Here is a 27,933-nt window from a genome sequence, read left to right as displayed (position 1 = left end):
ACCACACACACAGATTCATGAGCGCAACGCCTCGGGGGAACACACACACACACACTCAAGCAGACGTGCAGTCACCGGGAATATTCTGAAGGTCGTGATTTTATTCATTGTATGGATGATGGGAAGAATGCGGTAGAAGTCCACAGACGGGATTAAAATCAGCTCCACACATCAGGACAGGAAGCTGACCTCACTTCCTCCCGAAATCTTTATAGGCCTTGATTAGCGGGTTCAGGTGTGTTTGATTGGGGTTGGAGCTAAACTCAGCAGGACAGTGGCCCTCCAGGACTGAGATTGGGGACCCCTGTCTTAAAGTATAGTGATGTGCAGGACGATCATAGACGAGTGATGACAAACGCCACATTTCACACTCAACTCTACTGTATAAATCAACAGAAGAAGAACATCTAACAGTGCCCTATACGACAGATATTAGAAGAACACGTGTGAACATAATTAAAATATGATTAACATAGAGTGTGACAGACACAAGGGAGCCGCACAGCTCCAGAATAATCCCATCTTAAACCATTCGTTCGTCTGCAGAATCCAGGTTATGGATGCTCTTCTCCTGCAGAACGATGATGTGTATGTGTGTGTGTGTGTGTCAGAGACGGTCAAACACTCCCTCGACAGGAGCCTCCACATGAGTGTGATGGATCACACACACACCAGCTCTCAGACGGCCGCTTCTTCACTTCCAGTGGTGTGTGTGTTGGTCAATGAAGTGAAGATCCAATACACACTACTGATCAAAGGTTTGGGTTTAAGCCTGATCAGTGTTCCTGACAGCGTCTCTTCTGCTCATCATTATGTACTGTAGTCTTGATCAGATCAGAAGCACTGAAGTGTGCTTCTTCCGCTCGGCTCTGCGTGTGTGTGGCGTCAGTAGAAGGAGTACTGGTTCTCCACGGCTCTGGCCCTGCGCGAGCCTTCGCTGTCGGTGTAGTCTTCGCTGGTGTTGGGCTCCAGGAGTCTCTCCGCACTGCTGCTGCGGCTGTGGAGGCCTAAGGCCGGCTGGGCCATCGGCGATGAGGACGAGCTGGAGGACAGAGCCGCATCTGAGGGAGCTCCGGACAGCTGAGGGGTCGACTGGGCCGCTTCTGCCCGACACACGGCAGGGCCAGCTGGGACCAGAGGAGCCTCTGCACACACACACACACACACGGACACAAGTCAAACCACAGCTCAAACCTGACCTTCAGGAAAGTGTCTCCCGTGTCTCTCCGTGCTCATATTTTAACATTCATGTGTCTGTATAATGACCGTGTACATCTGTGTTTTATTGGTTGTCGTCTCCCCTCTTCCAACCCTCTACTCTCCCACTTTTCCACAGGTTTACACGCCCATTCCCAAACCCTGGGGATTCATAACAGGATCTGAAGGGATTTGCTGGGTGGGTGGTTTCTAGATGGTTTGTTCTGGTCTGGTGTGAGGTGTCTGAGATTTTCTGGTCTTTACAGATGTCTTGGGTTTCAGGTGTTAGGTGTTGAAGGGGATCTATTATGCCCCTTCACAAGCTGTGTTAACAGTGTCCGGAATGTGTGTGTGAAGTTTCAGCTCAAGATACTCCACAGATAATTCATTTAAGCTTGTGAATTTTGGCCCTATTTAGGGGTGAGCAAAAACATGCTATTTTTATTGTGTCCCTTTGAAGAAACAGTCTTCCTAAATAGGCTCATTTCCCAAGTCCCTTAGAGTTAAACAGTTGAGCTTTACCGTTTTTGAATCCCTTCAGCCGATCTCTGTATCTGACATTAGCACTTGTAGCATAGCTTAGCATACATCATTGAATCATATCAGACCATTAGCATCGTGCTAAAAAAAATGACCAAAGACTTTCAATATTTTTCCTATTTAAAACTTGACTCTTCTATAGTGACATTGTGTACGAAGTCCAATGAAAAATTAAAAGTTGCGATTTTTTTAAGCCTTAAACAGACTAGGAACTGTTTTCCCATCCCTGCATAATAATCACAGATTTACAGCCGTAAAAGTGCATTATCTGCAACTACACAAACTTAGTACCAGTCACATTGGAAGTTACCTATCTGAGGACTACTTTCAGGTGCTGCATAATCTCCGTGATCTCTGCAGGAATGGTCTAAAAATTGCAACTTTTAATTTTTCGTTGGTTTTAGTACATGATAACTACAGAAGAGTCCAGTTTTAAATAGGAAAAATATTATCTTTGAAAAAATAAAGTCTTTGGTCATTTCTGAGCGCGATGCTAATGATCTAATCTGATTTAATGATGTATGCCAAGCTATTTTAAAAGGTGCTGCCGCCAGATACAGAGATCGGCTGAATGGATTCATAAACGGTAAAACTCAACTGTTTACCTCTAAGGGACTTGGAAAATGAGCCCATTTTCAAAAAAAGTTGAGTGTTCCTTTAAATGCAAATGAGCTGCTACTCCCCGCCCCTTTGCAGAAGAGGGCGGAGCCTGAACATGCTTCAGATACTACAGCAACAACAAAACTGGAGAATGTTACGCACTGTCAATGTCAGTAGTGGAGTTACGCCTTACATGTTTGAACCGGGCCTCCAGTGGGCTGGTTTTGACCGGAGACCTGAGACCTATTGACCAGTTGGACTGGTTCTGTGGTACCTGTGTGCGAGCGCTGCACGTATGAGCGCAGCGTGATGTCGGTGGAGCCGCCGGACTCCAGAGGGATGGGGTGCGCGTGGAAGTGCCGCAGCATGTCGGACACCGTCTGGAACCACAGGTGATGCACGTGGCACTGACCGCTGTCATTCACAGACAGCCGCAGGTGCTGCCAAACACACCACAGACACACATCAGCCTCTCACAGTCCGCAATATCAGCACCACACAAACTATTCATTACCAAATCAATGACTAAAGCAGCACAGCAGTTCTTGCAGGAAGTCAGGTGAGGGGTCAGGGGTCGTGACCCCATGAGGGCTCACCTTGGCTTTGCCCTGGAAGTTGAAGGTGAGGACGTATTCTCCAGGCCGCGTCTCGCTCTGGCGGATCACAAACAGGCCGTGGCTGCGCGCTCCTCCGGCCAGAACCAGCTGGGCCGCCCGAACCCGCGACAGAGTCCCGTGGAACCATGGGTAACCCGACAAACTGGCATCTCCTTCCACCTCCCTCTGCGCCTCACCTGGACTTCCTGAAGGACAGAAGCAATAAGAGTGTGTGTTTCCACAGTCAGGCTGCCACGTGTTTAAAGTCTGAAGACAAAGCTGGGAAAATCAGCTCAGCACTTCCCCCAAACCTGCTGGCTTTAAAGGTGCATTTATGAGAAATGCTGGAGAAAGCGGATCGGACCGAGTGCCACAACAAACTTGTAGCCAATCAGCAGTAGGGGATGTGTCCACTCATGATGGGGGAGGTGAAAGAGTGAGCCAATCAGCAGTAGGGGATGTGTCCACTCATGATGGGGGAGGAGAGAGAGTGAGCCAATCAGCAGTAGGGGGCGTGTCACTCATGATGGGGGAGTTGAAAGAGTGAGCCAATCAGCAGTAGGGGGCGTGTCCACTCATGATGGGGGAGGAGAGAGAGTGAGCCAATCAGCAGTAGGGGGCGTGTCCACTCATGATGGGGAGGAGAGATAGTGGGCCAATCAGCAGTAGAGGGCGTGTCACTCATGATGGGGGAGGAGAGAGAGTGAGCCAATCAGCAGTAGGGGGCGTGTCACTCATGATGGGGAGGAGAGATAGTGGGCCAATCAGCAGTAGGGGGCGTGTCACTCATGATGGGGGAGGAGAGATAGTGGACCAATCAGCAGTAGGGGGCGTGTCACTCATGATGGGGGAGGAGAGATAGTGGGCCAATCAGCAGTAGGGGGCGTGTCACTCATGATGGGGAGAAGAGATAGTGGGCCAATCAGCAGTAGGGGGCGTGTCACTCATGATGGGGGAGGAGAGATAGTGGACCAATCAGCAGTAGGGGGCGTGTCACTCATGATGGGGGAGGAGAGAGAGTGAGCCAATCAGCAGTAGAGGGCGTGTCACTCATGATGGGGGAGGAGAGAGAGTGAGCCAATCAGCAGTAGAGGGCGTGTCACTCATGATGGGGGAGGAGAGAGAGTGAGCCAATCAGCAGTAGGGGGCTAGTCACTTGCGATGGGGGAGGAGAGAGAGTGATCCAATCAGCAGTAGGGGGTGTGTCACTCATGATGGGGGAGGAGAAAGAGTGAGCCAATCAGCAGTAGGGGGCGTGTCACTCATGATGGGGGAGGACAGAGTGAGCCAATCAGCAGTAGGGGGCGTGTCACTCATGATGGGGAAGGGGAAAGAGTAAGCCAATCAGCAGTAGGGGGTGTGTCACTAATGATGGGGAGGTGAGATAGTAGGCCAATCAACAGTAGGGGGCGTGTCACTTGTGATGGGGAGGAGAGAGAGTGAGCCAATCAGCAGTAGGGGCGTGTCACTCATGATGGGGGAGGAGAGAGAGTGAGCCAATCAGCAGTAGGGGGTGTGTCACTCATGATGGGGGAGGAGAGATAGTGGGCCAATCAGCAGTAGGGGATGTGTCCACTCATGATGGGGGAGGAGAGAGAGTGAGCCAATCAGCAGTAGGGGGTGTGTCCACTCATGATGGGGGAGGAGAGAGAGTGAGCCAATCAGCAGTAGGCGGTCAGTGAGTCAATCAGTGAACCCTAACCCTCACCCTAACCTAAGGCGACCGGACATCACTAAAGCTGAGCAAGGGGGAGATTCGAAGACAGACTGTAGAAAGAGAGATGGCTGAGAGACATCAAGAGAAAGAGGAATATCACTGGAAAATAAAGAGTTATGATCAGACACAATCTTCAGGACTTGTGTTAATATTAGAACATTTTTCAAGCACTGGAGTTTCTGCTCCACATGAGTCGCAGCGGGTGCTTTTATATACTCCTGTCCTGCATGTTCTGTTTCTGTGCTTCCTTGTTGTTTGTCAGTCATCTTCACTTTATTTCCACAAAGCACTCTTGCATTGCGTGTTTGCGCATTTTGGGGGCGGAGAAAGTTTGGCATGATTTCCTTTATCAACAGTGTTCAACAACAATTTTGAGAAATCGCATACTGCACCTTTCTAGGAACCAACAACAAAGCAATATTTTCATGAGATGATATTTGCATTTCTCCTCTCTAGTCGCTCAGACTGTGTGAACTGCTCTCTAACTCGTAGGTTGTGTGTTTGCAGTAACTTCTGCCACAGTGTGAGTCTGTTTTAAGGAATGGTGAGTGTGTACCTGAGGGCGTGTCAGTGCTCTGGGCCTCCGGCGACTGCAGGAATCGCTCTAATGGCACATGTGAGGGATGCTGGGTGATGGCCGTCAGCGGATCCGCAGCGATGGAGCCCCGATGAGAACCTGAACAACACATCCACAACATGAGCACAAGTCCCCCAGCCTCCAGCAGAGCGTCAGATGAGCAGACGTACCGTCACACAGCAGCTCGCAGCTGCAGGAGGACACCAGCGGGAAGTCTTGGGGCGGCTGGCCGAGAACACACGACGCCAGCTCAATGTCATCGCCACTGTCCCTGGATAAGGCCAAATTAAACCATAATCATAAGCAATCTGTTCAATACAACGAGTTATGAGAAGAGCTCCTTCAATGGGACCTAAGTGCTGAAGTACATTCATGCTCATTTGGGAACTCGTTCAGTATATGATAGGGCTGTAACGATATGCGATATGAAATCGAAATCGCAATACGCAGGTCCACGAACCTGTATCGCGATGTGAGAAGGCAGAATCGCGACACACCCCTTCCAACTCCCAGAATTATCCTTCCTGTCCAGGTACAACTTTTAAGTCAGCAGTATGGCAACATTTCAGCTACCCGGTGGAGAACAAGGATGGCAATCGTGTAGTTGACAAGACCCACACAATTTGCCGTAAGTGTTTCAAGAAGCTTCCCCAACCGGCTGGCAATGTGGTGTGAGCGTGGCGTTTCTGTTGCGTGTCATCCGCGGGGCGGCTGCGTGGCATTTTCTCTTTCTTTGCACACCAGAAGCGTGTCTGACGAGGGGCGCTTCTGTTGGTATTGATGTCCAGGAGGCCCTATACGTCATGTTAAATATATATTGCCTATTGGTACCGCAAAGAAAACGTCGGCAGTAGCCTATTGACCATACAGATATCTGGTATTGATGGCAAAATAGGCTACAGAATACTGTACAGAATAAAACTGTTTTGTCCCCCCCATATCGAGGTTTGTATCGTACCGTGGGTCAAAAATCGTGATACGAACCGAATCGTGGGTTTGGTGTATCGTTACAGCCCTAGTATATGACCAAATCCAGCGGTCAGTCACTGATTCCAAAGGGTGTGTCAGTACAGTCAGGAGCGTCGTTGACAATAATGATTTAAAGAACAAATATTGCTGAAAGAGAATTCATTCAACCAAAGTCAATGGCCAAGCGCCCAACTAAAGAGACACCGAGAAACCTACACTGTTTTGTACTGTCAATAACTTTTGACGTCACTTAGCATACCTTTACACTCAGAATTATTCCTTGGCATCCTTGCGTACTAAACTGCATTTATTTTACTAAATGTATCGAGTGCAGAGTGATGTTAACAGATAGCGCTATCTGAGAGTCTAAAGAGGAAAGTTAACAGCGAAAACAGGGCATATAAAGAAGAATGGGAAGACATCTGTGCATGCATCCTACCTGGTTTTATGAATGTAAAGCTGGTGTGTCTAATCTGCAGCAAAGTTGTCACTATTTGTAAAGAATATAATATCAGACGGCACCACGAGACGAAGCATGGTACATTTTTTGCTGGTTGTCTTGTCAATATTTTTTGATAAAAAGGAAGCTGAATTTGAGTTGTTATTGTTCAGGTGTGTGTTGTGCTGAGGCCCTGCGATATAGGCAAACGTTTCAACGGTTCACTGTTCGTTTTATCATCACACCAGACATTTCATAACGGCTCTTTTAGAGGCGTGTCTACTGCTGATGTAGTGATCATTAATAAATGGGTTAGTTCACCATTAGTAATACATTAACTCATGATTATCTGTGCATTAGTTAAGCATGAATTAATGCATATTAGTGCAGCCGTATTGTAAAGTGTTACCCAAAGAGTCAGTGTGCATCTCGTTTCCTTGTGTGATTGTGTCCCGTGATTTGGATGTAATGTGTAAGTGTATTCCCTTTAAATGCAGTTCAGTGATTTTCTTACTCAAAGTAAGAGACAAGCCCAAATAAAGACATCCCTTTACCCGGGGTCTATGCAGTCCTGGATGTCTGCGACCCACGAGTTCTTCTGCAGAGAGTCGATGGTCTCCAAAATATACTCCGCACCGTTTTCTACCTGCAACCCAGAAGACAACACCACAGTCTGAACTGAACACACAGCTCTAGACCCAGAGAACAGTTACACACATGATGTGTGTGTGTGTGTGTGTGTGTGTGAGAGTATGAGGTGATGGACGGTACCTTCAGCACAAACGTGTTGTCTTTGTCAGGCATCTCCAGAGGCATGGTGGTCCTCACCTCCACGATAGCAGACAGAGGGACGCTCACTTTGGGTTTAGACGACTACAAACACATATCAACACAGTCAATGAAATTACAACACACACACACACGCACGCACACACACACATATACACACACACACACACACTTTTCACTGACCCTGCCAGCTGCCACAGGTATGAACTATAACTATTTTAACATCTTATATTTTTCCAGAACAAAAGTTTCTATTTTTCATGAAATCAAACTTGACAGCAATTTTTTTACACTTTTGCTGAAAAAAAGGAAATTTGATTTAGTTGCGAGTGCCCTTTCAGAGAGACACTTTCAGAGAGACAGTTTAGAGCATAGACTGTAAAGCAATATTAGTGTCTGTGTAGTGTAGTAATAGTGTAGTAATAGTAGTGTCCTGTCCGTGACGTCACCCATAGGATTCTGAAGAGCCGTTCTGAAGCGTTAAATAGAGACGAGCTGGCCGTCGCCATCTTGGCAACATGTCATGACCGGATAACAGAAAATGGACGAAGAGGCGGGGCGTGGGCGGAGCTGAGCTGATGTGGGCGGAGCTTATGTGACGTGATGACTAACAGATAGCAGACAAACAGCATTCCACCTGTCACTCAAAGTAACCACGCCCTTAATTATGCAGACCTTTAAGGCTTTATATAATGTAAACAAATGAGTTATAGATAAAATTCATCCCCTTACAGTCGTAATGAAGGGCAAAATTAGCCGTATAGACAAAACCACAATTTATCCCAGACTGTGAACATGTTTTATTCTGCTGTAAAGTTGGGCATTTTAACATGAGGCTCAATGAGAGTCTCTAGTGGCCAGTCGATGAACTGCAGTTTAAAGGAACACGCTGAGTTTATGGGACTTTATCTTAGTCACCGTATCCCACAGAGTTAATGAGTCCATACACACCATTCTCATCTCCGTGCATCCCATAACTCTGACGCACTCACTGCTAGCCTAGCTTAGCACAAAGACTGGAGGTAGCGGCTCCATCTACTGCTCAATAAGGGACAAAATAACGCCAACATTCTCCTCTTTACATGTTGTGATGTGTATAGTTACATCGAGCACTAAGACTAAGACTAAAGGAAATTAAAAGTTGTGATTTTATAGACCGGCTAGGAACTATTCTCTCCTTCCTGCGTAATAATCAGGGAAGTGTGCTGCTGTCCCATGGGTGCAGCGGCGCAATGATAATAGTCCCCAGCACGATCTCTGTGCAAGCAGGTTGGCAGCTTGATGGAAGTTCTCCTAATTTCAGGCACTGTGTGATATCATTGCACCTCTGCACCCATGACGGCCGCAAAGGAAGGAAGAGAGTATTCAGAAAGCATCTTAACCCTTAACCTGATAAGCGTCACGAGGACGAGGACGTGCTGAAACTCTCTTTGCTTAAATTAGCTCAAAATTACTATCAGATGTAAGTAATTACCTTGACAAACTATACATCATTAAAAAGATCTAAGACTAAAGTCTAATTTTGTTACCTCTGTTTTATTCTCAAAGTCTTATAATGACCGTAATGTGTTAATATGTGCCAGGAGTTATGAATATGATCTTGGGCGTCGCTACCTTTTGATTGTAATATGCGCGTCATTTGCTCCCATTCATAAAAAACTCTTCTCTGGTCGTCATGAAGACACTCGACAAAACAACTTCCCTCAAGGCTTTTACTTCAAATGTGTGCAGATGTGGAGAAATATTGATAGATTCTCACATGTTTGAGTCAAATTTCTATACAGAGAAGTATTATTTATTCAATCTTTATCCAAAATCCGCGGATGTGTGATTATGAGAGCAGTAGACTGTGATATGCTGTGTTTTCAATTCATTCTGGCAGCCGGAGGGCGCTGGAAAGCTGTACTACTGAAAATTCACTCCCCTATGCATAGATGAAGAACAGACACACTATGTGACATTCAGGAAGTATCTGACATGACCAAAGCTGCTTTCTAGCGATCGTCAGATGGCTATTTTATGCAGATAGACACGTTTTAAGACAATAAACACACAATCGCGGCAATATATGGTTGGTCTGTGTTCTTTATGCCATGTTGGGTGGTTTCATAATAGATGATATTTATAATGCAATGCTATTCCACATAGCTTTTAGCATTGTATATTTTCTGTCAGATTTTTTGACCCGAAGCTACATGAGATCACATATTGTTATATAAAACACTCTACATATAAAATATAAAGTGATATGAAGCAAGTTTTGAATAAAACATGATTTTAATCGTATAAATTGTTGTTTTGCTGGTGTGCTAAGCTAACATGCTAGCTTGCCCTAGATGCACCTGCCACTGAGTAAATACTTTATTTTTATGAACATTTTCTAAATGTAAAACTACTGAAATGCTTATTTGGACGAAATGCATTCAATAGACCCACATGGAAAGAACCTATATGAGGATATATGCGCATATATGAAACATATATGCAGTTTATATGTACATATATGCTGCATATATGCACATATATGTCAATATGTATGCTGCATATATGCACATATATGTCAATATGTATGCTGCATATATGCACATATATAATATGTATGCTGCATATATGTACATATATGATAATATGAATGCTGCATATATGCACATATATATTCCACATATAGGTAAAATTGAGGTGCATATATGTGCATATCAGGCCATATAGGTCTCCTGTATTGCTTCTTTATATCCACATATAAGCCATATATACAAGATATGTCTCAGCTTATGGCAGGATCCGGTCATAGCTCAATGTAATTTTACAGGTTATGGTCTGTATTATTTGTTTTGTTTTTTGTTTTTACAGAATTTTCCTGTTTTTTCATTGTACAAGAAATGCCTGGTGTTTTACAGATATTCGCTGTAATTTAAATTTCGACTATTAAATTTACAGGAATTGCTTGTATTCTGGTAGCCTATTACATCTGTTTTTTTTTTTTTTTAAGATGGATTTTTACAGAATAATATGTAATTTTAGCCTACATAAAAGTGTGATTAATATTTTACAGATTTTTTTCTGTAAAATTAGAAAAAAGTAAACGAATGTTTAACTACAGAAATCAGCAGTCATTCAACATGTTTTACTTACCATTTAAGATAATGTGTTGGTTAGTGAGTTGTTTTAGGCTAAATAATAGTATTTGTACATTAGGCCTATACATATTAGTCTAACTATAAATTGGATTGTAGCTACTAATCTTTTAACCTTTAACCTTGCAAACAAAAAAAAGAAGCTAATTTTGATAATTTTTTGCACTGACTAATTCTCCCCTAAATGTCCTAACCACATCTATTCATGTACATTTGATGGGTTTCCAAATCCTGTTGCAAATGCAGCTGTGTGTGTGTGTGTGTGTGTGCGTGTGCTTGCATGCGCGCGCGCGTGACGCAGTTTCAAATTTGCTGCCGGTTAATTTTCCGTTAGTCACGCCCACAACAGTTTGCGGAGAGGTAACGTTACAGTGATGTTAGAGCGGGTGATTTGATTTTATATTAGGCTAAGCTACACTCGTGAAGTCGTGAGATTAACTGGATTTGAGCAGCCGTGAGCAGGATCTCGGAACTATGTGAGGAAAAATAACGCGCCATTTCAGCGAGAATGTCTCGGCAACTACAGCGACTTTTGACAAGCAGCGGCCATCATATCAACCGATCACTGGGCTGAGGTAAGAGTCTCATTCTATGATATTTATATCGGGTGGCTGCACATTGATGTTGTTGGTTGTTTTAAAGCTGTTGTTAACATTTCTAATCGTTGTTCAGTCACATAACTGGCGTTGAGAGTAACTTAAAACACTGAAAATTATAGCAGTTCAGGCCTCTTTCAATTTTCCATCTGTTTAACCAAGAAAGATTAACTTAGCTATTCATAAAGTTTGAAAGGTTGTATGTGGTAGTTATGTTACCGTCATTATATCTTTTGAAACAATGAACTAACGTTATCGATTAACTATAGACCTATATATATATATATATATATATAGCTCTGGAAAAATGAAAATATATTATATTATCATCGATCCAGATGATTGGACAGTTACGTTACACCCCTAGAGAGTTATATGATGCAGCTAACGTTAAGTCAAAGTAATATAATTTTACTTTAATTATAAATACTGTAAATTTAGCTCAGCTTCCAGATCACATTAGGTTGAGGTTTTTGGTCTCAGTAAAACATGCTGGCATGTTTTAATTCATGTAATAGTCCTATTTTTTTATTTGTATTATTTTTTAATGCTTTTTTGTGTGATTTCAGGTCCTGTGGAAAGACTGGAGGTCTACAGCAGGTGAGCATTGCAGGTGTGGAATAAGGGCACTGTTCTTCTCATTCAACAAATGCTTTGTTTGCATCTTATCATGCAGCTGTTTTGAATAGTATTTTGTTATAATTGCAACTAGAATAATTCAGAAACATGGCTTTTCCTATCACTGCTATCCTGACACAGCTCTCTACCCTTCATTCCAGCGGATGATCAGCCGTAGCTGCTCGCATCTCAGCCTGCTTGATGGAAATTTCCGACCTTCACCTGGATGACCTTTACCTTCAACTCAACCTCGCCAAGACGGAAGTGCTCGTGGTTTCAGCCAGCCCTACCTTTGTGTTATAACTGATCAGTTAATCTTCACAGACCACATTGCTAGAACTGCCCGATCTTTAGATTTTCCTTGTACAGCATTGGGATGATCAGGCCATTCCTATCGAAACATGCTACACAACTCATCCAAGCTCATGTTCCAGCCACTGGCATCAGTGTTTGCTGATGCACTGTGAAGACTTGCGCTGTGAAGGCAAATGGCGCATTGTGGTGCCATCCCAAAGAGGCACAAAATCACTTTCACAGACCTTTATCTGGACTGTTCCATGCTGGTGGAATAACCTGACTAACTCCAGCCATTTTCAGGAGACCACTAAAGATGCATTCTTTTGTGAACACATGACCCATAAAACTAGCTCTTTTCTGTTTAACAAAACTGCTAGACTAACTAAAAATTGTCACTGCACTTATTGCTGCTTCCATACTCTTCATTTGTAAGTTGCTTTGGATAAAATTTAATTGTACATGTATAAAATAATAACTGCAATGTGACAGTATAAAAATAGAAAGATAATTGTCTTTTAATGTAGATATTTTTGCATATTCTAAATTATATACTAAGCTTGTATTTCCTACAACTGAAGTAACTTGACATATGTGTTATGTAAAATGACTAATAATGTAAATGTGCAGTTTCTGTACAATATTTTGTAAATTTAACAGAAATTGGCTGTAAAGGTTGCTATTTATGTACAAGTAGGCCTACTTAATTTAGAGGTTGAAGTTGTGAGTGGTTCTGTTCAAATAAATATTAATACTGTAAATATGCAAACATGTTTTTGAATTGATGTGCTTACTGCATTTTTATAAATAATATCTTAGTTATTGTACATAGAAAACATATATTTTAAAAGTAAATTACTGTAGATGGACAGCAGGTTTGTAAAATAAATTTGATTGAAAATTTAATGTTTTATGTGTAATTTAACATAATTGATCCGTTTTTCCACAGTTTAATAAATTATAATTAACATTAATATACTGTAATTCATTTTTTTACAGTGTAGGTGAACATATAGGTGCATATATGTGCATATAATATAGGAAAACGGCCAATTTTATATATGTCACATATATTAAAAACCTATATCAAATCCTATATTAAAACATATATGTTTATATAGGTTCTTTCCATGTGGGGAGTCTCAGTGAGGGTAAAGTGAGAGGTTTGATTTAGAAATGAGGTTTGAATAGAACAGTTTGAATAGAGAATCGTTAGTAATTATAATGCAGACAAAAGAATAATAATTAGAGCCATAACCAGTCCGCAGAAGTGTGAATATGTGTTGGGGAGACAAACTGAATGGGGCAGTTTGCACCTCTAAACAATAGAGGCAAAATAGAGAATGAAAGCTGAGAAGATGTGGCAATAAACATCAGTTGATATTTCAGAGATATCTCAAAATAAAATCACATGAAACGATCTTGTAAAACGTTTAATAAAATTCAGAGTTTTAGACTGATCATCTTCAGATCTGAAATATAACATGGTCAGACTTGTGGCTTTAGCTGTAGTGCATTTCTAGATTTCTCCAAGGCCCACTTCAATTTTATTTTCATAAAGATATTTCATACAAATAAATTTCTAATAACTTTACAAAACTTTGAAGCTTATTATAGCTTTTTTTATTATAAAAAATATTATCATTTTGACTTTACAGTAAACTGCCAGGTGTCTGCTTTCAAATGAGACCATAATTATGCTTTTAGTGCAAAGGATTCACAAACTGTATTTGTTTTAGTCTGAGTATACATTTCTTAGGATTTTTTCAAAATTTAGAAATCAGCTTAACAGGTTAAAAGAGCTCTTAATGTCCAAAAGTGTTAGGAGCTGAGTGTTACTCAGTGTACTGCGTGTTACTGAAGTTACTGAAGTGTTACTGCGCCAGCTGAGGAAATTCCGGGTCTCACCAGCTATCCTGAAAACTTTCTATTCAGGGGCGATAGAAAGTTTACTAACTCAGTGCATCACAGCGTGGTATGGTAACAGCACCAGTCACGACTGCAAAGCCCTGCAAAGAGTGGTGCGCTTGTCCGAGCGCATCTCAGGGTCAGCTCTCCCGTCTCTGCAGGACATCTACATCAAACGATGCAGAGCTACAAAAATCATCAAGGACATTAATCACCCGGCCAACCCACACTTCACCCGGCTGCCTTCTGGTAAGCGCTTCCGTAGCCTGATGGCCAAAACTGAGAGACTCAGGAGGAGTTTCTTCCCACAGGCCATCAGACTCCTGAACGCTGTCACTTAACAACATGTGACTTCACCTCACTTCAGTATTAACAAACTCACATACTGATATTGCACTGCACTTTATTCTTGTGTTTCATGTAACTACTCATTATAATGCTGTTTGCACATTACACTCCTGCACTTCTGTTATCCACAGATTTATTTTTATTGTCTCCAGTTTACTTTATCTCACTTATTTTATTCCACATCTCTTATTTCTTTTACTTGATTTATTCATAATTCTACATATGTATATATATAGCACCTTATCCTATTCTTATTTTATCCTATCCCTATTTTATAATTTATTGTGCTTTTTTTGTTAATTGTTATTTGCTGTCCATGGAGCGGACCTGTTTACATTTCACTGCCGGTTGTATTCTGTATAACTGTGTATGTGACAAATAAAACTCTTGAACTTGAACTTGAACTTGAGTATGGACAAGGACTTTAAGAGCCTTAAAGGAATGCACCACTATTTCTGAAAATAGGCTCATTTTCCAACTCAGAGTTACAGATAAGACATTTTAAGGTAAATTGGGAGCCTTCTGAGAGGATTCTTAGAAGCTTTAAGGACACAGGCCCTGGTCTTATGGGGAAGGAAACAGGATGTTGTGACCGGAGCAGAGCATGATCTGTCCTGCCTGAAAATACCCTGATCTCTGCACAATGGTGATATGCTGAGGTCTCATAGAGACACACAGGAGCTCAAACACAGACTGTTTACACCGTAGCTAGCAAGGATACTTACTCAGCCTCTATTTTTACCCAGCCTTTAGTGCGCTCAGGAAGAGGAAGTTATTAGTACCGTCTTGAGGGACTCAAATTGCTCTGAGAACAGCTTCTCAAAATCTCCTCTGAACCCAAAGCAAACTGTGGAGTAGGATTTTAAGGGGCCGGATCTGAAGAAAACATTACTCCTGACATGTGTGGTTCATCTGTTCATTCACCAGGCCATCTTATGTGTGATTAACCCAGAGTTAGAAGAATAAACCTTCCCAGCGGGTGTCCTCATGCCAAGCAGAATCAAAGGTCTTCAGATAATGAAGAGTTGCCTGATGAATATCTCTTCTGCTAGCATTACTTCAGCAGTAAGAGCACACAAGGGTTTGCCATCAGCCTAAAGAAACACTGCCACTAGAGTTTAAGATCATTCCAGCGATATTACAGCGGTCATTTTATGCTTTTTAACTTCTTCAACTTTAGTTAGTGTGTAACGTTGCTGTATGAACATTAAAAAGATCTGCAAGGTTCCAAATCATAACCATAGTGTAAGTCATTTACATAATCCCAGTCCACAGAATAGACTAAATAAGGTGTGAAGCCTCTTTAAAACACTGCTGTCTCTGTCAAAAAAAAAAAAAAAATTTTGTAGATGTGATTTCCTGCATTATGGTGCGTTTGAGGCCATATCCCTCGCCTATGCCATAAGACAATATTCATTTAACTGCCATATAAATCAACAGTTTCACAAGTAATGATAATGAACAAGTTGCATGTTCATTATGCTCCGTGTCCAGACAGAAAAAGTGCCGCTAACTAAACGATTGACTGGGCCAGACCAAATTACAGAAATCACTGAGTTACCTACCGTGGCTATAGAGTAGGGGTAAGAGACGCATGGCTTCAAGTTTTGACGCTAATCGATCAGAGGTTCGAATCCGCCTTTTGCCACACTCTCTCTACTTCCTTTCCCATCACATATCAGATCGGAAAGGCATTTACTTTCAATAAAAATTGAGAAAATATTAGAGATGGGGAAATAAAGCGTTTAACATGTGTTTAATAATAAGTGTTTCACGGTTAGGGGCAGGTAAACAGAAATGCGGAATTAGTGACGATAAAAGTGAGTGGGTCTTGTCTCGCCCACACACAATGGTTCCGACGCCCATGGTGTGTGTGTGTGTGTTGTGCACCGCCTATAGGCTCATATTACTAACACACTCTTTAAATAACACAGAAATACTGCACTATTGACTTTAGAGCAGGTGTGTGTTGGTCAATGGTCCGTGGTTTTCAGTTCCTCACAATAGCAACGCTCCAACAATGCTCCTGAACACACCTGGTTTAGACCAGACGCCCATGGGGGAACACACACACACACACACTCTCTGATGGGGGAACAGATGCACCAGTGCATTTGATATTTAAACACTGAGGAGCTGGATGTGAAGAAATGATAGGGCCCTAGGTATAGAGGACCAGGACTTGAATGAATCAAATATTTGACAAAAATGCCCAGTTTAAGAGCTATGCTATATAAGAATGATCTGGTTATTCTTTCCTTACTCCACACACACACACACACACACACATGTTGGTCTATGTGGTTTACAGGGACTCTCCATAGGCGTAATGGTTTTTATACTGTACAAACCGTATTTTCTATCCCCTTACACTGCCCCTGCCCCTAAACCTACCCATCACACACACACACACACACACTGCCCCTAAACCTACCCATCACAGGAAACATTCTGCATTTTTACTTTCTCAAAAAAACATCATTTAGTATGTTTTTAAGGCCATTTGAATTATGAGGACATTTGATATGTCCTCATAAACCACATTTATAGAGTAATACCAGTGTAATACCCATGTAGTTATACAAATTTGTGTCCTCATAAACCACATAAACAGGCTCACACACACACACACACACACACACACACACACTCACACACACACACACACACACACACACACACACACACACACACACACACACACACAAATACCCAGTTTAAGAGCTATGCTATATAAGAATTATCTGGTTATTCTTCCCTTAATCCACACACACACACACACACACACACACACACACACACACACACACAAATACCCAGTTTAAGAGCTATGCTATATAAGAATTATCTTGTTATTCTTCCCTTAATCCACACACACACACACACACACACACACACACACACACACACACACACACACACACACACACACACACACACTCACACACACACACATCCCCTGCCCTTAAACCTACCCATCACAGGAAACATTCTGCATTTTTACATTTTCAACAAAATACCATTTAGTATGTTTATAAATCCATTTATATTGTGGGGGCCGCTGGCTGGTCTATATGTAATATAAACAAGTACACACACACACACATGTAGAGTTTTATCAGAGAGCTGTTGTACCTTCGGTGGAACGTAGAACTCTAGCTGGAACTTCTCTCCTGTGTCCAGGTACGTGCCGGCCGTCTTCCTCAGCAGTAATCTGCATTTCTGCCACTGTGCCGCCCCCATGCAGTTGGTGTCGTCGGCCACCATGTATCGCAGCGCCCCCTCCCTCTGGATCTCCAGCTGCTCCGCCTTGTGGCCCTGAGAGGCCCGCGGTAGCCGTAGCTTCTGGCTCCAGTGTTCGGCCCCCATGGACTCGGCTCCGTTGGCCCTCCGTTGGCCCCCCGAGGGGTCGGGTTCTGGGGAGGCCCTGCGGTGCCAGATCTCCTTCACCCCGTCCACCACGCTCAGGCTCATGTTGCGCAGGGAGAAGCCCTTCTTGAAGCGGGCCTTGCGGCGCCCCAGCGACACGTCTTCCGAGCTTCTGGACTGGCTGACGGTCGGCATCTTACGGGTGGGTGTGTGCTGCTCCTGCCCGCTGGCTCCGCCCCCTCCGCTGTCCATGCTGTCCAGCGATTCGCTCGAGGCCCCCACTTCTCTGCGGCGCTGGTAGAGGCTGTGGCTGAAGGGCAGCGTGCAGCTCTGTATGCCCACAAAGGGCACGATGCTGTAGTGAGGAGCGGCGGCGTCGCCCGGAGAGCCGAGACCTCGGGCCTGGTCGAGGGCGGCAGAGAAGCAGGTCAGGAAGTGTTGAGTAAAGTGTTGTGAAAAGCTGGCGTCCGCACCGGGCGAGTCGTAGCACGGGTTCTCGCTGATGAATCGCCGGAACTTGTAGGCAAAATCAGTTGCGGAAGCTCGAGCGTGCAGCTCACAGAACTCCTTCCAGTCGGGCAGCGTGCAGGAGGAATGCTCCGGGCTGCTGGGAGCCCCGTCGCCGTTCATTACTGGGCCATGCCAATGCGCCGGCAAACCACTGACACACACACACACACACACACAGACAGAGACAGACAGACAGGTCAGACAGGAAGTGTGACACAAAAGAGCCTCTCAAATGACTGAGAGCAACTTCCACACAACTCTGATGATGCTGCAAGAAAAATCTCCCCTTCAAGTCTAAATTTGGCCAGTCCAATCAAATCACATCAGCCTGCTTCACAGATTTCTCTCCATACAGCAAGGATAGCTCTTGCATGGACTGTTTATCCAATCTTCACTAAATTTTGCTCAGCTGATCTTCAGGCTAAATCTCACTAAAGCGACGGTGAAGATGACGAAAGATGACGGTGAGCCGAATCAACGCAAAGGTTTGGTTAATCGCAACGAAACTTGGTATGTGTTGTGTGCATCATGTCCTGAGAGTATTTGAGCAGTTTAGGAACAGCGGCACCTACTGGTCAAGAACTATAACCTACAACAGAACAGGTTTATAGATTGGCCCGGTTTCACAGACAGGATTAGACCTTAGTTAAAGACCTTAGGGCATTTAAGTAGTTCTTATAAACATGCCTTATGGTGTATCTTTACACCAAACCTGAGGCGAACATTCGCTCTAGTTTACTTGACAGACGCTTCTTGAGGATGATGGGTGCCCGGTTGGATAACCGGTCAAACCAGACGTGTCAATAAGCTTATCACTCATTGGCTTAATTTTTACACTTTCGTGAAAGACGTGATTGAGGTGAATGTCACGCGTTCGCAGCAAATGTGTCGCCCACTTCACGTCATCCGCTAGTCTGGCTATCACCAGACCAAGCTCAATTTAAGATTGAACATTGGTCTTGGGAGTCTGTACTGTATTTTCTCCTGCGTGATCAACGAGCATAGTTCAAATGACTATGAACACAACTGAAGTCCTTCAACCAATCAGACCATATGAGGCGTGATCAATGGGCATAGTTCAAATGACTTCATACGCAATTGGATAGTGCTTCAACCAATCAGACCACAATAGGCGTGATCAACTGGCACAATTCAAATGACTCTGAATGCAATTGGATAGTCCTTCAACCAATCAGACCAACGACCCATCGCTTCTCTATCCGTCATTGTGTTAAACCTGCCAATAGAGCGCCAGGTGGATAAGCCAGTCTGTGATTGTTGTTAGGACACAGCGTTAGATAAAACATTACATTAACTCATTAACTCGCCTTTAGTCTGGGACCTTGTCTGTGAAACCGAGGGAATATGTTTGGGTTTTTAAGAGCAATAAATCATTATTTAGCAACCAAATGTGATGGGAAAACCATCACAAACACACATGAGCATCTTTACTGTATACAGTAAATGAGGGGAAGTCGATTTAATGAGGCTTTCAATAATTTTGTTGAGGTCATAATTCACAACAGCAAGAGAATCGTTTTTCATTAGACTTACGGAAGTAGAAGCAGTATTGTTACAGACTGCCATATAAAACTGAGCAGCTCACCTCGCCAGCAGATCAGTGAATGAAGCCTAATTATGATCATCTGAACATACGGTACGACTGCCAATGCAGGACATGTTATCATCGGGTGCTGGTACTTGAGCGTCTAGAGGAAATGTGCTTTATGCAATATTTGAAACAAAACCCACATATCAACACTGCCACAGGACATGCCTGCAACACTTACTCAACATTCATTGAGGAAACGTTCCAGCATAATGACACACCAGAAAGATATACTGCACGATTATTCATGTTCATGACATCTGTATTCATTTGTTCTACACATTTATTCACATTTATTCTCTGCCCTACTGTTGTAATGCCTTTACTGTACTAGTCGTCTGTGTTTCCAACCATATACACACACAAACACAATTAGATAAAAATATGAACAACTAATGCCTGTTCTTCTGCCACAGACACACAGCGGACTCTTCTCTCCAGACAGCAGATTTACTGTCCAATCATAAAGCTGTGAATGACACTGAGCGCAGACACACACAGAGCAGCATCTGTGTGAGAATAAGAGCGTTACGACAAGTGTGTGTTACAACACAGCTCTCCACCAACACAGGAGCAGAACAGGCTTTCATTCAAAATATTCAATCCAAATATATCATTAACTATGACTGCTGTGGGCGGTGCTTTAGCATATCATTAACTATGACTGCTGTGGGCGGAGCTTTAGCATATCATTAACTATGACTGCTGTGGGTGGAGCTTTAGCATATCATTAACTATGACTGCTGTGGGCGGAGCTTTAGCATATCATTAACTATGACTGCTGTGGGCGGAGCTTTAGCATATCATTAGCTATGACTGCTGTGGGCGGTGCTTTAGCATATCATTAACTATGACTGCTGTGGGCGGAGCTTTAGCATATCATTAACTATGACTGCTGTGGGCGGAGCTTTAGCATATCATTAACTATGACTGCTGTGGGCGGAGCTTTAGCATATCATTAACTATGACTGCTGTGGGCGGTGCTTTAGCATATCATTAACTATGACTGCTGTGGGCGGAGCTTTAGCATATAATTAACTATGACTGCTGTGGGCGGTGCTTTAGCATATCATTAACTATGACTGCTGTGGGCGGAGCTTTAGCATATCATTAACTATGACTGCTGTGGGTGGAGCTTTAGCATATCATTAACTATGACTGCTGTGGGCGGAGCTTTAGCATATCATTAACTATGACTGCTGTGGGCGGAGCTTTAGCATATCATTAGCTATGACTGCTGTGGGCGGTGCTTTAGCATATCATTAACTATGACTGCTGTGGGCGGAGCTTTAGCATATCATTAACTATGACTGCTGTGGGCGGAGCTTTAGCATATCATTAACTATGACTGCTGTGGGCGGAGCTTTAGCATATCATTAGCTATGACTGCTGTGGGCGGTGCTTTAGCATATCATTAACTATGACTGCTGTGGGCGGAGCTTTAGCATATCATTAACTATGACTGCTGTGGGCGGAGCTTTAGCATATCATTAACTATGACTGCTGTGGGCGGAGCTTTAGCATATCATTAACTATGACTGCTGTGGGCGGTGCTTTAGCATATCATTAACTATGACTGCTGTGGGCGGAGCTTTAGCATATCATTAACTATGACTGCTGTGGGCGGAGCTTTAGCATATCATTAACTATGACTGCTGTCGGTGGGTCTTTAGCATATCATTAACTATGACTGCTGTCGGTGGGTCTTTAGCATATCATTAACTACGACTGCTGTGGGCGGAGCTTTAGCATATCATTACTGCTGTGGGTGGAGCTTTAGCATATCATTAACTATGACTGCTGTGGGAGGGGCTTTAGCATATCATTAACTATGACTGCTGTGGGCGGAGCTTTAGCATATCATTAACTATGACTGCTGTGGGCGGAGCTTTAGCATATCATTAACTATGACTGCTGTCGGTGGGTCTTTAGCATATCATTAACTATGACTGCTGTTGGTGGGTCTTTAGCATATCATTAACTATGACTGCTGTGGGAGGGGCTTTAGCATATCATTAACTATGACTGCTGTGGGCGGAGCTTTAGCATATCATTAACGATGACTGCTGTCGGTGGGTCTTTAGCATATCATTAGCTATGACTGCTGTCGGTGGGTCTTTAGCATATCATTAGCTATGACTGCTGTCGGTGGGTCTTTAGCATATCATTAACTATGACTGCTGTCGGTGGGTCTTTAGCATATCATTGAGCGAGTGGATCTCTGAGCTGAGTGAGTGGAGGCGGGGCTCATTAGCATATTCATGGTTCCACGTATCCTTAATGAGGTAAAAAAAAAAAAAGAGTGTAGAATTGCACAAGCTATTTTAGGGAATCAAGTTGTGTAATTTTTAAGCTTTAATAGATACAATTATTGACGGCTGATAGTGCTCACAACCCATTGCTCATTGGATGAGGATTCGATTAGAACTACAAATACAGGTAAAAAGTGTTAAAAAACTACAAGCATGGTGGATGTGCGAGTCCGACGGTTAAGTGGATAAAGGGGTATGAGTGATTAATAATCAGTGTCTAACCTAATATTTAGTGTTATTCACATTTTATTTCACCTGCAGCAGCACTGAGAACTTTTGATATGTTTGGCCATTAACTTTTAAATGCATTATTATATTTAAAATGAGTCTCCACGACTGGCAGACCAGCATTAATCTCCGATGCGGTCGGAAATGACCCTGAATATGGAGGATTGTGACTGTGATGATGATTGACAGGGCAATGACAGGATGCAGAGCTGTCCGTTAAAGATAAGGCTACACACTCAAGAGGGTGCACGTCATACTTTAAGAGTATAGTATAATTCTGCGGATTGGGATGACCCCTCCATTCATATGGATTTATCTGACCATCTCTTCATGAAGCGTCAGAGCTTTGGCTGAATAACAGGAATCTCTCAGGTTTAATATAAAATATCTTCATATGTGAAGATTTCACATTTTCGGGTTATCTCCGGCTGATTTAAACCTCCTATTTATTGCCCAAAAGGTGGAAAAGAGCATTTCAACCACTGAACTATCTTCTTGATTGTTCCTGCAAGTGTTTTATGACCTGGTCTAGGGCCCCTGTGTGTGTGTGTGTGTGTGTGTGTGTGTGTGTGTGTGTGATGATAATGACGGTTATTCGCTGTTATTGGGTGGGTGAGACATGATGCTGTGCATCTCTGTGAATGAAGCCGGTGCACGAGGCCTGAATCAATAACACACACTCACACACGCGCGCACACACACACACGACCGACACGGAACCAGAACCAGCGACCGTGACCCATATTTCGCAGCAGTCGTCAGTGGCCGCGCATTAAAGCATGTAAACGCGCCCGAGCACGAGTGAGCCCTAGAGCCGCGCGTGATGGATAGCGAAGGGCCGTTCATTCAGGACGCGTCCTCCTGCGCGTTACCGAGCGCGTCCTGTATTCTCACCTCCGTTAGGCGCGTCAGTGCGTCTGCTGCGGGTCCAGATCCGTCGGTCCGCGGAGGAGTCCATCGCGTCGCGTCGCTACAGGAGCCATCGGTGTGTGTGTGTGTGTGTGTGACGCGGACACAGGACCAGCGCGCATCTATTCTCCAGCGCGAGCTGCAGCTGCGCTTAAAGGGGAAGGCACGCGGCTTCTGATTGGCCCTTAAATGGGCCACGTCATGAAGTCATCGGTCACCACTGAGTGAAGGTGATTCAGAGCATCCTCCTCCATCAGTCTCTCTGGGCTCACACACACACACACACACACACACACACACACACACACACACACACACACACACACACACACACACACACACACACACACACACACACAAACACACACTGTATGCTCTCACTATAATACATTGAGAGAGATGTTGTGTGAGTGCAGTGCTCACACTGATGTTATATAACAGTCTGTCTGGGATCTGTGGCATATTCACACACAGCGTCGCAAAGGACTGTGGGAGGACAGAGAATTCACCTGCTATTCTCATCAAGGGAATGTGTGTGTGTGTGTGTGTGTGTGTGTGTGTGTGTGTGTGTGTGTGTGTGTGTGTGTTGCTCTTAGTCCACACACACATGCACACTTGGTCCACACACACAAACACACACACACGCACACGCACACACACACACACACACACACACACACACACAAACACACACACACACACACACACACACACACACACACACACACACACACACACACACACACACACACACACACACACACACACACACACGTCATCGATTTTCACAATTTTCAGCAAAAAATAAATAAATGTAAAGTAGTAAGTTCTTTGGCCAAGGGTTCCGGCAAGATGGCAGACTGAGTACTCAAGTTGTGACGAGCTCTCCATTAAGTCCCAAGTTTGATTAGTTTGACGAGTTATATTCCACCTTCACCTGTTAATTTTGTCTGTGAAACATACCCCAAGTGATTGAAGAGCATGTTAGATATGGAGGATCTTGGTTACGCTATGGAAATAACCGTAGGCTCAAGCAAAAGGGAGCGAGGAGTTGAATCTGACCCACCCACCCCGTGTAAACCCCCAAAAGGGAAAAAATCCTGAAAACCGATAGAGAGTGAGGAAAACGAGGTGTCCATTTTGGTTCTGCTGGAAGCAATTAGAGCCTTGGGAACTAAGGTAGATGTCCAACATGAAGAATTCAGCATGTAAATGAAGCGTTGCCAAATCAGTGCTTATTAATGTGCAGGAGTTAAAAGAATCAAAGACAAAATGAGGATGATGGAGAAGAAAATTGAAACATTGGCTAAAGTCAACAAAGATCTGAAAGTTCGGGTGTTAGATGAAGAAAGGTACAAGAGGAGATCCCAGATAACAGTTTTTGGTTCCCAGAACGTTCCCCTAACCTTCCCAGAACGTTCCCCTAACCTTCCGAGAACGTTCCCCTCACCTTCCCAGAACGTCCCCCTCACCTTCCCAGAACGTTCCCCAAACCTTCCCAGAACGTTCCCCTCACCTTCCCAGAACGTTCCCCTCACCTTCCCAGAACGTTCCCCTAACCTTCCCAGAACGTTCCCCTAACCTTCCCAGAATGTTCCCCAAACCTTCCCAGAACGTTCTCCTAACCTTCCCAGAACGTTCCCCTAACCTTCCCAGAACGTTCCCCTAACCTTCCCAGAACGTTCCCCTCACCTTCCCAGAACGTTCCCCTCACCTTCCCAGAACGTTCCCCTAACCTTCCCAGAACGTTCCCCTAACCTTCCCAGAACGTTCCCCTCACCTTCCCAGAACGTTCCCCTCACCTTCCCAGAACGTTCCCCTCACCTTCCCAGAACGTTCCCCTCACCTTCCAAGAACGTTCCCCTAACCTTCCCAGAACGTTCCCCTAACCTTCCCAGAACATTCCCCTCACCTTCCCAGAACGTTCCCCTCACCTTCCCAGAACGTTCCCCTAACCTTCCCAGAACGTTCCCCTCACCTTCCCAGAACGTTCCCCTCACCTTCCCAGAACGTTCCCCTCACCTTCCCAGAACGTTCCCCTCACCTTCCCAGAACGTTCCCCTCACCTTCCCAGAACGTTCCCCTAACCTTCCCAGAACGTTCCCCTAACCTTCCCAGAACGTTCTTATTTGGTTCCCCAGAAAAATAACCAAACGGGAACCATATGGGAACGTTAGGGGAACGTTCTGTGTTTACTGGGATGGTGTCTTCGTATAAAGGGTCTCAAGGAGAGCTCCAGTGAGCGCAGAAGAGAGGATGTGATCAACTCCTCTGCAGGATAACGGCTGAGTTTGCTTCTAGCATGACGGAGGCTGTGGACGGGTCTGAAAGAAGGAGACCAGCCGACTGAGAGAGGGGGTCATTCTCTTCACTCGCAGAATGGAGCGTGATGAAATATGGAGAAGAGCCAAGGTGCCATGCGTTTCGGGGAAGATTTGACGAAGGAAGATAGACTTTTGAGACGGGAACTATGGCCAAGAATTGAGCGTGCTAGAAGGGAAGGCAAAGCAGCCGGCTTTAGAGGCCCTTTTGGATACATCGAGGGCCAACGGATCTCTTAAGTGGGTAGACTGTTTCTCGTTGAAATGGGATGAGGTGAAGTGATAGAGAAAAGGGGCGCTGTTTTCTTCCCACAACTTGCAAAAAGTTGGTGACAGATTTTATTTTTTGTTAATTTTTGAATTCAATGTAAAGTTCCTTCTGGTTGTTTGTCCATGTTCACGTTAAAATCTGCCATTTCATTTTCTTCTTTAAATTCTAGGGGTTTAAACGTCAAAAATCTCATTGTTTTTTAGTTGTTTTTTTTTACAAGACACATTTGGAGTCAACAGATCCCGTCTTTTGGAGAAAACAGTGGGGAGATGATATGATATTTAGTCAGGGCTCAAATCGGTCGGCAGGTGTCTGTAGATGGCCATTGGCTTGCAGTGTTCCTACACTTAGACGATATATTATTAATTTTAGTTGATGTATATGGATATAAGGTTCGCATCCAGAATAAGGAGCTGTTGGTGTCAAATGTCATAAATTATCTCAAAACGAACTACCCTACAGAATTTTAACATGACACCGGATGAATATATGGATAGAAAACCTTCTAAATTTAACATTCCTCACATTAACCATATTATTCATAAGTTTTGCTTATCCATTTTGTTAATTGATATTTGGAGGGACTTAAACCTCAAATCCAGACACTTCTCGTGGTTAAAACCGAATGCCACTTCAATGTCCAGAACTGATTATTGGCTCGGCTCTGATACTCTCTCAAAGCATTTCATTGTGTGATCAACTTAGCCCTAGAACAAAAGGATAAATCCGGGGTTACCAAAGGTTATTGGAAATTGAATGCAGACTTACTAAACCATAATGACTTCTGTACATATATTAGGAAGATAATTGCTGATTTTAAAGTAAAAATAATGCCAAGTGGTAATAAATGGGAAGATTTAAAACATAAGTTCAGAGAATATTCTATAACTTTTAGCAAAACTTTGATTAAAAAGAAACGTGAAAAAGAAGTCTATTTAGTTCAAGAAATGAATAAATGTCAATCTAATGTGTCAGATGAAGAGAAAGATAAACTTATTAAGCTACACTCCACTTTAGATATTAAAAAGGCAAAAGGGCATATGTGAGATCCAGGGTGAAGTGGCTGGAAGAAGGGAATAAAAATAGTTCATACTTAGTTCATTTTGGAAAAAAGACGACAAGAAAAAAACTCAATCAACAGCTTAAGAGTGAACCAAGCAGAACACCACAACATCCAACCATACCGTAATAGCTAAAGAGGTGTTTAAATTCCACTCTACATTATATTCCTCATCTTTTTCCTCTATTCATTTGAATTCCTTTTTTCAGACGATAAAAAATATAATCCCGTCAATTGATATTGTATTTCATGAACTATGTGAATCTGACTTTTCCATATAAGAGCTACACACAGTGATTAAACACAGTAAACTGGTAAATCCCCAGGACCCGATGGTTTAACTATAGACTTTTTTAAATTCTTCTGGGATGACCTAAAAGATCTTTTATTTAAAGCCTTACAAGATTGTATAATTAATAACGACTTACTGCCAACTATGATACAAGGGCGTAAAGTTTTGATACTAAAGCCAGGAAAAGATAAGAGATTATTAGATAACTTACACCCCATGACATTACTAAATACAGATTATAAACTATTTACTAAAGCACTGGCTTATAGAATAAAAACTGGAATATCACAAATTATTAGTGTGACAGTCAGGTTTCTTAAAGGATAGGTCAATTCATAACAATATTAGATTCGCTTTTGATTTGATTGAATGTGGTCATATAATAGATGAGGATGGTTTCATATTATTTTGGGATTTTTATATACTACTAATTTGTATCTCAGTCCATTCAATATGTGCATTAAAAAAGTTATTTGGCCAAATTACATTTGCTTTATAGTCGACATATTTTTTCCCTACTAGTCAATGGTTCCTTTATCTGCTTGGTTACACACATTCTTCCAAATATCTCCTTTTGTGTTCAGCAGAACAAATAAATTCATACAGGTTTGGAACAACTTGAGGGTCATTAGATTTTTGGGTGAACTATCCCTTTAAGGTTGAACCAGTGGAGTCACATGGACAGTTTTAACAGTGTCTTAACTTCCTTTCTGGACCCTGGAAGTGTTCA

General features: G+C 43.2%; 1 protein-coding gene and 1 long non-coding RNA gene across 3 annotated transcripts; one reads left to right on the top strand and one right to left on the bottom strand.

Moving 5' to 3' along the window:
• Positions 1-79: 79 nt before the first annotated feature.
• LOC137084012 (SH2B adapter protein 2) lies at positions 80-23,414 on the bottom strand. Of its 2 annotated transcripts, none has more exons than XM_067449900.1 (9): positions 23,245-23,414; positions 17,458-18,352; positions 7,407-7,508; positions 7,190-7,281; positions 5,398-5,498; positions 5,207-5,326; positions 2,934-3,139; positions 2,612-2,777; positions 80-1,145 (listed from the first exon to the last, which is right to left on the bottom strand). In XM_067449900.1, exons 2-9 carry the CDS (start codon positions 18,319-18,321, stop codon positions 886-888), a joined length of 1,911 nt encoding a protein of 636 aa, XP_067306001.1. In that variant the 5' UTR covers positions 18,322-18,352; positions 23,245-23,414; the 3' UTR covers positions 80-885. The 2 variants fall into 2 exon arrangements, with proteins under 2 accessions (XP_067306001.1, XP_067306002.1); XM_067449901.1 differs by lacking the exon at positions 23,245-23,414 and adding an exon at positions 19,808-19,878.
• LOC137084944 (uncharacterized) lies at positions 10,804-12,969 on the top strand. Its single transcript, XR_010906846.1, has 3 exons — positions 10,804-11,133; positions 11,724-11,767; positions 11,934-12,969. It is a non-coding gene; the product is annotated as an uncharacterized lncRNA (long non-coding RNA).
• Positions 23,415-27,933: the final 4,519 nt, after the last annotated feature.

The sequence above is a fragment of the Pseudorasbora parva genome, chromosome 8 (assembly GCF_024679245.1).
Source record: "Pseudorasbora parva isolate DD20220531a chromosome 8, ASM2467924v1, whole genome shotgun sequence".
Lineage (NCBI taxonomy): Eukaryota > Metazoa > Chordata > Actinopteri > Cypriniformes > Gobionidae > Pseudorasbora > Pseudorasbora parva.
The sequence above is the reverse complement of the archived record's forward strand: the minus strand, read 5'-3'. Positions and strand labels throughout refer to the sequence as shown.